The sequence below is a fragment of the Pristis pectinata genome, chromosome 4 (assembly GCF_009764475.1).
Source record: "Pristis pectinata isolate sPriPec2 chromosome 4, sPriPec2.1.pri, whole genome shotgun sequence".
In the NCBI taxonomy this organism is placed as follows: Eukaryota; Metazoa; Chordata; class Chondrichthyes; order Rhinopristiformes; family Pristidae; genus Pristis; species Pristis pectinata.
This window is the reverse complement of record NC_067408.1, coordinates 108,354,381-108,365,220: the sequence shown is the minus strand read 5'-3', so window position 1 is coordinate 108,365,220 and position 10,840 is coordinate 108,354,381. Positions and strand designations below refer to the sequence as shown.

Sequence of the window (10,840 nt, the reverse complement as noted above, 5' to 3'; positions counted from 1 at the left end):
TGCGACACTTTACTGTTAATGTTTTTACCCTGTACTACCTCAATGCACTGTGTAATGAATTGATCTGTCCAAACGGTATGCAAGACAAGCTTTTCACTGTACCTCGGTACAAGTGACAATAATAAACCAATACCAATACCAATAAAAACACCCTTTCTTTGCCGCATGCTTGTCTAATTTCTGCATTTATTCTTCCCACCATTTTCAACTGTCACCAAAGATCCATATACAACATACACGATGATCCCAAATCCATTCATATTTCCTGATTTTGTCCAAAAGTCTCCACTGCTTGCTTCACTCTCATTAGTATTTCCTCTCATCAATGACATGATTTTCTCCTTAAACTAAGCCTACCTCTCCCCTCCATCATTTTCCCTGTTTTTTTCTACAAACCTGGTACATTTTTTTGCACTGAACTTTCTCTGTAGCTGTGACACTTTACTCTGTACTGTTATTGTTTTTACCTGTACTACATCAATGCACTCTGTACTAACTCAATGTAACTGCACTGTGTAATGAATTGACCTGTATGATCGGTATGCAAGACAAATTTTTCACTGTACCTCGGTACAAGTGACAATAATAAACCAATACCAATACCATTTGGTTTATAGTGCTGAGCATCTTGCAGCCCTGCCTCCATAACAACACACGATACTAATCTCTCCAATTTACATTTGCATCTGTAATCCATTCTCTATGTTTCTTATACTCATGTTTGAGAGACACACATGCAAACCTTTCCTTCTGCTCCCACACATGACTAACACTGCTTATTTCACTCTCCTGACTTAATTATTTTACATCCTTAGTTTTCCCCTTACTTGTTATTGTCTGGAGCACCACCTCTGATTATTAGCCCCATTTTTGCCCATCCTTAATACTTCCTCTCCTGGGCCTGTGTGTCTTTGTACAGCAATCGCAAAAAGCAAGTGTTCAGGTGCAGCAAGCAGTTAGGAGGCAAATGGTATGTTGTTGGCTTCACAGCAAGACGATTTGAGAACAGAAACAAGGATGTCTTGCCACAGGTGTACAGGGGCTTAAGACCCTCTGTGGAATATCATGTGCAGTTTTGGTCCCCTTATCTGAGGAGGGATGCTTCTGCCATGGAGCAAGTGCAAGGAAGTTTTGCGAGACTGTTTCCAGGACTGATGTTTGAGGAGAGATTGAGTCAGTTCGGCCCATACGCATTGGAATTTAAAAGAATGAGAAGGAATCTAATGGAAACTATTAGAACCAGACAGACAAGATACAGGGAGGAAGTTTTGCTAGTCTCAAGATATGGGGTATGCCATTTAGAAGTCATAGAGCAATATAGCAAGGACACAGGCCCTTTGGCCCAACCAGTCCATGCCGATCGTGGTGCACACCCAGCTAGTTCCAATTTCCTGCATTCGGCCCATATCTCCCCAAGCCCTGCCCCTCCATGTACCTATCCAAGTGCTTCTTAAATGGCACTATTGTACCTGCCTCAACCACTTCCTCTGGCAGCTCATTCCATGTACTCACTACCCTTTGTGTGAAAAAGTTGCCCCTCAGGTCCCTTTTAAATCCTTCCCCTCTCACCTTAAACCTATGCCCCCTAGTTTGGACTCCCCTACCCTGGGGAAGAGACTGTTACCATCCACGTTATCTATGCTTCTCATAATTTTAAACACTTCTATAAGACCTAGCCTGGCCAACCTCTCCCTATAACCCAGGCCCTCTAGTCCTGAAAATATCTTGTAAATCTTCTCTGCATTCTTGCTAGTTTAACCACAACCATTTCGAAGCAAGATCAGGAGATGTTTCTTCACTCTGAAAGCTGTGGACCAGTGGAATTCTCTACCACAAAAGGCAGTGGAGTCCAAGTCAATAAATATATTCAGGAAGGAGGTAAATATTTTTCTGATTGCTAAAGTGATCAAGGGAAATGGGGTGAAGGTGGGAGCAGAGTACTTAAGTGGATGATCAGATGGTCATGCTGAAGGGAGAAGCAAGGGAGAAGGTGCAGCCCGTTGCAATGGTCCGGTTCTTTCCAATCCTGTTGGCAATGGGCATTGAGTGCTGGTCCTGCCAGCAATTCCCACTTTGCCTGAAAAACCTTGTAATTTCTTTGGGAATCTCCCATTTGGGGATCTCCCAATCCTTTTAACTGCTGTTATAAGACTACTGAACGGTTCCCTAGTACGATAAGATGGATTCTTGACCTCACAGTCTACCCCATTATGACCTTGCACCTTATTGTCTACCTGCAATGCACTTTCTCTGTAGCTGTGACACTTTACTCTGCAGTGTGTATTATCTTACCTTGTACCACCTCAATGCACTGTGTATTGACTTGATCTATATGGACGGTATGCAAGAGAAGTTTTTCACTGTACCTCGATACAAGTGACAATAATAAACTAATTCCATTGGCTGGGAAGAGTTCATTGGAAACCCCTTATACATGTACATCCAGGAATGTTATTGAATGGTTTTCAGGGTTCAAGCAACTTGTGAAGCTAATATTTTCCTGCATTACCAGCAACTGCACATCAAATAAAGCATTTCATTGGCACTAAAATTATTTTAAAATTCCTGGAGGTCATGAAAGATGCTATATAAATGTGTCTTTCTTTCATTACCCATTCCTGGTTGCTTTTTAAAGCAGGTGGTTTGAACTGCTGCTCCCAATAGGTACTTAATTTCAGGAATTCAATCCTGCAAAATTAGTTGAATGCCAGTACATCCGAGATATTCCTTGAGGATTCTCTTGAATAAATGGACAGTCAGTTGAATCCCTTGATATAAATATAAATGGATTTGCAATAAACAATTTTTGGCCAGTTTGGGGAAATCCAGGACAAATCTGAAGGATTTTTAATCCATTAATTCATGGCATGGAATAACCATTTATTGATCATCCCTAATGGTGAAATGTTGACTGTCCATTTCCCTCCACAGATGATGCCTGGTCCACTGAGTTCCTCCAGCACCATGTGTGTCACTCCAGATTCCAGCATCTGCCGTCTCTTGTGTCTCCTAATTGCCTTTAAGCTGGTAGAGGTGCTGAACTGCCTTCTTGAACCAATGGTAAATGCACACTGGTAAATGTAAACCACAGTGCTGTTAGGTAGGGAGCTCCAGGGTTTTCACTTAGTGATGATTAAGAAACTGAATATATATTTACAATATTGCATTTGACTTCCAGACCAGATGAAGGATCTCAACCTGAAATGTTGACTGTCCATTTCCCTCCATAGATGCTTCTGACCCACTGAGTTCCTCCCGCATCACATGTACTGCATTTGATTTGGTTTCTTTAGTACACCATCTTCTTAGAAAATACAGCAGATGCCAGCAATCTGAAGCAAAAGATGCTGGGAATGTCCCACAGATCGGACAGCAGAGAAATAATGTTAATGTTTCAGGTTGATGACTTTTCACCAGATTTATTAAGTTAGAGAGAAAGCAAATTCTAAGATGCAGAGGGGAGTGAAGAGATCTTGTCTCTTCAGTCTGAATACCTGTCTGTGGTAAAGTTGCCCATTGGTGCAGCAAGTGTAGCTGCTGCCTCACAGCTCCAGTGACTCGGGTTCAATCATGTCCTTCGGTGCTGCCTGGGTGGAGTTTATACATTCTCCCGCGACCGTGTGGGTTTCCTCCGGGTGCTCAGGTTTCCTCCCACATCCCAAATATGTGTAGATTTGTAAGTTAATTGGCCATTGTAAATTGCTCCTAGTGTGTTGATGTGTAGTAGAATTGATGGGAAAGTGGAGAAAATAGGCTACAGGGACAATCAGTGGAGAATGGAAATATTCTGAGAGCCAGTATAGACTCAATGGGCCAAATGGCCTCCTTCTACGTTGTATGGAAATATGGAAGACAGGAAAGATTAAATCACATATGAGATGATAACACAATATGGTGTACAATTTGGCAGCCATATTTCCTTCATTACAATGGTCAAACAATGTTTCATTGGCTGTGAATTCTTTGGACATCCTAAAAGTTGTAACATAAATAGATATGTGTTTTCTTTTGCCCAAGCATGCTTGGACTGAGGAAATTTCCCCGAATCCTTGAGAATATTTGGCCTCCAACAACCATGCATCTTCCTTCACCTCAAATATGCCTTTAACCAGTAGTAAGCTATCCCTTGACCCCAGACTAAACCTCCTTCCTCAACTTAAATTCAGATTTCAATGGGTTGCTTAATGGTGTTGTTGAATTATAGTTACTTTTAACATTCTTTTAAATATAAATCAGTTTAAGGATGTCAAGACGAGGTGCTCAGAGACGGATTAACATGGGTAGCTGATGCTTGAGGATACTAATGACTCTTATTATTCACTTTTTGGAATGTGGATATCACTGACTAGGCCACTACTCATTAGCATCCCTAATTTCCTTTCTTAAACAGCTGCAGTCCTTCTGGAGGAGATACTTCCACTGTGCCATTGGGTAGGACCCAGCAATGACGAAGGCAGGCATGGCTCAGGATGGTGTGCAAATTGGAGGGAGACCTGTGATGTTCCCATGGGCTTGAACCCCTGTCCTTACTGGTGGTAGACTCACAGGTTTGGGAGGTCCAGGTGTGATCTAGGTCAGTTGATGGCACACACTGCAGTGACATGACATCAGCATTAGTGAGAATACCATATATGTTGTCAATAGGTTACTTTTTCTTGAATGATGTCAAGCTTCTCAAGTGTGGTTTGAGCTGTATTCATCCAGGCATAATGCTTCTGACTTGTGCCTTGTAGATGGTGGAAAGGCTTTGGGATGTCAGGACATGTCATTCACTACCTGCCTCTGACCTGCTATTGTAGGCATGGTACTTATGTGGCTGGGCCCATTGAGTTTCTGGTCAGTGGTTACAATGTTGATGGGGGGGGGGGGTTCTCAATGATGATGTTCCTATTGAATATCAGGGATAGTCTCTCTTATTGAAGATGGACATTGTCTGGCATGTTTGTGGCATGAATGTTACTTACCACGTATCAGCCTATGCCTGCAACAATGTCCTGGGCTGAGCTGACTGACCTCCAACAACCACAACCAGGACCTACAAACAAGCCTTCACCACCTTCTCTCAGCTGGAATCACCACCATCCCGGTCTCCAGTCAATCACAGACATTCCCTTCATTCTCTCCACTCCTTCACCTTCTTTCCAATATTAAAGATGGCCTTTGCACTTTATTTGTCTACCTGCACTGTAACTGTAACACGATATTCTGCAGTCTGCTTTTTTAAAAACTTTTGTACTACTTTGTTACTTACGTATGGAATGATCTGTCTGGGTGGCATGCAAACAGAAGCTTTTCACTGTATCTCAGTACATGTGACAACAGTAACCAATTACAATTTCTAATTTTTCCTGCTGAAATTTTAACTATCTCCATATCTTCAGGTTTTTATTTGCTTTAGTACAACATAACATAAAAACATAAGAAAATTGGGCAGGAATAGGTCAGTCTGCCTGCCTCGCCTTTCAATAATGATCACAACTGATCTGCCCCAGGGTTCTTCTCTTCTTTACCGGTTCCCAATAGCACTCAATTCCCCAATCTTTCAAAAAATAAAATGCCTTTACTTCCTCTTTAAATGATCACCCAATGATCCAGCCTCCACAACTCTCCAGGGCAGAGAGTTCCAGATATTCATCACCCTTGAGAAGTAGTTCCCACGCACATCAAATGACCCCCTAATCTTGTAACCATATCCTCTTGTGTGATATTCTCACACTGGCAGAAATATCTTGACATCTACCCTGTCATAACCCCTTAGGATCATGTTTCAACCCCTTATTCTCCCAAACTCCAAAGAATATAAATCTAATTTCTTTAGCTGCTTGTGATAGAACAACCTTCTCATCCCAGGGATTAGTTTAGTGAATCTCTTTTGGACTGCCTGCAATGCCAGTATATTTGTTCTTAAATAAGGGTATCAAAACTGTGCACCATACTCCAGGTATGACCTCATCAGTACCTTGTACAATTGTAACAATACTTCCCTATTTCTAAACTCCAACCCGCTTGTAATAAAGGTCAATATACCATTTACTTTCTTAACCACTCACTGCACCTGCCTGCTAACCTTTTCAATTTGTGCAGTAGAACACTTCTGTACTCCACTCAGCTGCAATCTTTCTCCATTTAGATAATAGTCTGCCTTCAGATTCTTGTTACTGAAATGCATGACTTCACCCTTTCCCGCATTAAACTCCATTTGCCAAGTTGTCATCCACTCAATCAACCTATTTATATCCTGATGCAGAGTCCAAATATCTTCATTGCAACATGCCCTCCCACCTATTGCTGTGTCATTGGCAAACTTGGACTCTGCCCCTTCTTCCATATCATAAATAACTGAAGCCAAGAACTGATTCCTTGGGGCACCCCAATATTGGGATCTTTCCAGCTTGAAAAAGACCTGTTTATTCTAACTCTGTGTTCCATGCAATAACCAATTTTCAATCCACATTAACACACTTCCTCCAATACCATGAGCTCTTAACCACCTTCCTTTTGCATCAGGTGTGACTCCAAGCATTGGAATGTTTTCCACTTGATGGTTGAATTCAATTTTAGCAAAGCTCCTTGAAGCCACATTCGGTCAGAATCAGAATCAGGTTTATTATCACTGACATATGTCGTGAAATTTGTTGTTTTGCAGCAACTGTGCAGTGCAAGACATAAAAATGACTATAAGTTACAAAAATAATTAGTGCAAAAGAAGAATAGCGAGGTAATGTTCATGGGTTCATGGACTATTCAGAAATTTGATGGCGGAGGGGAAGAAGCTGTTCCTGAAGAATTGAGAATGATCTTCAGGCTCCTGTACATCCTCTCCCTGATGGTAGTAATGTGAAGAGGGCATGTCCCAGGTGGTGAGGGTCCTTAATGATGAATGCCACCTTCTTGAGGCACCACCTTTTGAAGATGTCCTCGATGGTGGGGAGGGTTGTGCCCATGATGGAGCTGACTGAGTCTACAACTCTCTGCCAGCCTCTTTCGATCCTGCACATTGGAGCCTCCATACCAGGCTGTGAAGCAACCGGTCAGAATGCTCTCCACCGTACAACTGTAAAAATTTGCAAGAGTCTTTGGTGACATACCAAATCTCCTCAAACTCCTAATGAAGTAGAGCCGCTGGCATGTTTCCTTCATGATTGCATCAATGTGTTGGGCCCAGGATAGATCCTCTGAGATGTTGATGTCCAGGAACTTGAAACTGCTCACCCTTTCCACCGCTGACCCCTCAATGAATACTGGTGTGTTCTCAAATATTGCCTTGATGTCAAGAGCAGTCACACTCTCCTTCCCCACTATAATTCAGTTGCTTGTTCCAAGGCTGTGATGAGTCTGGAGGGGAGTGGCACTGTTGAAACCCAAACCAGGAATCAGTGAGTCAGTTATTGAAGAGCAAGTTCCACGACAGACGTGACAACAACACTTTGCCAATGATTGAGAGTAGATTGACTGGGCAGTAATTAGCCTGAACGGATTTGTCCTGCATTTTGTGTACCTGGACAAGTTTCAAGCTATACATCACCATCTTGATTAGGATGTAGATTCACTAATAATTGGCTGCTGTGGATAAACTTGATTAACTTGGCCTAATGTAGAATTGAGGACAATAATGAGGTCCAGAATTTGATTAAAGATGAGGATGCACCATTTTAGCTAGCTAAGAGATCTGTAGAGGAGATTATACGCTGGCTTCAGTGCTCTGGAATAACCAACATTGCTTTCTAATTGCCAATATACATTGGACTTGGGCGAAGATACCTGTACTGCTCTCTATACATGGATGGCGTGGGTATCGAGTGACAAAAGGATTCAGCTCATTCAGGATGTTCCTCCAGGTCTAATTTCCCTCCACTATGCTGAGACGTGCAAACCGGATATTTGAGTTGGGAATACAGTTCCTTTTCTGGCTTGAACACAACATTCAATTTATGTTGCTCCGTTTTTATTTTAATATTCAAAATGTAAAAGGCGGTTAAAGGAACTTAAATAAAAAACACACTGAAATTGAAAACCTCACCTTTAATAAAGTATCCTTTCACATGCATTCAAACAGGATGTTTTGATGATGTACATTTTTAAATATTTGACTGTAAAACAATACAAGATCATTTCCTTTTAGATCGCAATTTAACTTCATAGTTGGGTGGGATCAATCCTGGGCAGCTTTCCTCAGACTTTGGGGGCTGTTGCTTGAGTATTGTAGGTCTGATCACATCAATGTCACGATCTAAGTGATCCAACATGGTCGGGAGAATGGCGGGAGGTGCTTCAAAATCCACCAGGTAGTATCTGAAATACATAAATTACAGTAAGTGAGCTCACTTGCAATAAAGCAGTAATACAGTACAGCAAGTAGTCAAATTGTCAGGATGAGTTTACTGTTGTATGCATATGTAAGGTGAGGTACAGGCGCAATGAAAAACTTGCTTGCAACAGCATCACAGGCACGTAGATTCAGACAACACAAAGAACATACATTATATAAGACAATGAAGAAAAAAAGACTGTGCAAAACAAGATATTAGTGCAACAAAAAGCTACAGAGACAAGTCCATGGTGATGCAAGAGGTGGCCCGTAATGTTCTGTTGCTAGGTAGGGTTAGGGTTGTGCAGGTCGGTTCAAGAACCTGATGGTTGTAGGAAAGTAGCTGTTCCTGGTGGTGTGGGACTTCAGGCTTCTGTACCTCCTGCCTAACAGTAGCAGTGAGATTAATTAATAATTAAGAAAGTTAACAGAATGTTATTGTTTGTTGCTTGGGGGGTTGAATACAAAATTGGAAGGTTATATTTCAGTGATATTGGTGAGACCACATCTGGAGTACTGTGTACAGTATTGGTCTCCTTATTTTAAGGAAAGATGTTGATGCGTTGGAAGCAGTTCAGAGGAACTTTACTAGTGCAATACCTGGAACGGACAGGTTGTCTGATGAGCAAAGCTTGGACAGGCCAGTTTTGTATCCACTGGAGTTTAAAAGAGTGCAGGGTGAGTTGGTTGAAACATACAAGATCTTGAAGGGTCTTGGCCTGGTGAATGTGGAGAGAATGCTTCCTTTTCTGAGAGATGGTACTACTTCTCACTAAGACAGATGAAATCTTTTCCCTCAGGCATTTAAACAGGCACATGAACAGGCAGGGAATGGAGGAATATAGACCATGTGCAGATGGGATTAGTTAAAATTGGCCTGGTCAACACAGACATTATGGCCCATAGGGCCTGTTCCTGTACTGTTCTGTGTTCTATGAGTCCTTGGAGATCACTTCTTCAAAGGGCAGTGGAAGCAGTCTATGTAATTTTTAAGGCAGAAATACTTGATAATGCAAAGGGATGAAAGGTTATTGCTGGTAAACTAGAATGCAAAGTTGAGATTACAAGCAGATCAACCATGATCTTATCGAATGGCTCAAAGGCATCAAACAGCCTAGTCTTGTTCCTAATTTATAGGTATGAGCAATTAGTGTAAAACCTCTCCCATTTTCCCATGTGAGAAAATGATCGGAAGATTTAACCTTGCATCCTCTTTTTGTGCTAGTCTCCATTAGGAGGAGCACATCATGAATCATAAAAAATTTTACTGAAGGTTAAAGTAAAAACTTGTTTGAATAAGTAAATCATAGTTTTAATCCCAATCTACTTCATCCCTCCCATACAACTGACAAAACACTGCTGCTTAAGACTATTCTGTAACTGAAACAGATACAGTTTCAAGATCACCAGGATAAGAGAAATGAATCCAACAGGTAAAGTTACTCTTCCTCATGTGGAACATTGGTGTACAATCCAGAGATCAGATAAAGAAGTGAATATCATTGGGAGCAGACAGTCTAGGAGCCACAATTTTCACCAAAACCAAAGAGGAGCAGCTGTGTTTGAGTTATAAACCTTTTAAGATGAACAACATTTGAGAAATTAGCAGCAGTGATTCTCTTTATTTACATCATATATAATAAAAACTTCTGAAGCTATGGCTCAGTATCCTGTTATGAAATGAACTACCAACACTGCTACAAAATGCTGCAGGTTATGGCCCCAAACTATTTGCTTCATTTTGTTGCTGTAAACAAAGTAAAAACCTAAAATTTTCTGAGCAACCCTAGCATTTGGCATGTCAGCAAGTACTAAAAAAACTTCTATAGATGCACTGTTGAAAGTATCCTGACTGGTTGCATCACGGCCTGGTATGGCAATTCCAACGCACAGGAACGCAAGAGGTTGCAGAGAGTCTTGGAAACAAGCCCGGTTCATCACAGGCACAGCCCTCCCCACCACCGACACCATCGGAGGCACTGTCTCAAGAATCAAGGATCCCCACCATCTGGGTCATGCCATCTTCTCCCTGCTATGATCAGGCAAGAGGTACAGAAGCCTGAAGTCCCACACTGCCAGGTTCAGGAACAGCTACTTCCCTACAAACATCAGGTTCTTGAACCAACCTTCACAACCCTAACCCTACCTCAGCAATGGAACACTAAAGACCACCTTTTGCGTTATTATGGACTGTTTTCTTTTGCATTGACGCCTTGTTTTGCACAGTTATTTTTTCTCATCACTGCCTTGCATAATTTATGTACAATTTATGTTTTGTGTGTTGTTTGAACCTACATGCTTGTGATGCTGCTGCAAGCAAGCTTTTCATTGTATCTGTACCTCACCATACTGGTGCACATGACAATAACTTGACTTGACTTGGCTCACACCACATTCGCAAGGTGGAAAGATATGACAACACTGTAAGGCTATCGTTGTACAGGAAAGGAAACTCAGCAGCAATAGAACAGGCAGCCTAACAAAGGCAACGACCTAATATTGGACAAAATGAGTACATATTTAGAAATCTGT

The 10,840-nt window shown here is 41.6% G+C and overlaps 1 protein-coding gene across 2 annotated transcripts in view; it reads right to left on the bottom strand.

Annotated features, from left to right (window-relative positions):
* Positions 1-8,002: 8,002 nt before the first annotated feature.
* mrps6 (mitochondrial ribosomal protein S6) overlaps positions 8,003-10,840 on the bottom strand; it is a 101,335-nt gene continuing 98,497 nt past the window's right edge. For both annotated transcript variants that reach the window (XM_052013453.1, XM_052013452.1), the window contains one exon: positions 8,003-8,292. In XM_052013453.1, the coding sequence (XP_051869413.1) occupies positions 8,109-8,292 (184 nt within the window). In that variant the 3' untranslated portion in view covers positions 8,003-8,108. The remainder of the gene's footprint in view (positions 8,293-10,840) is intronic.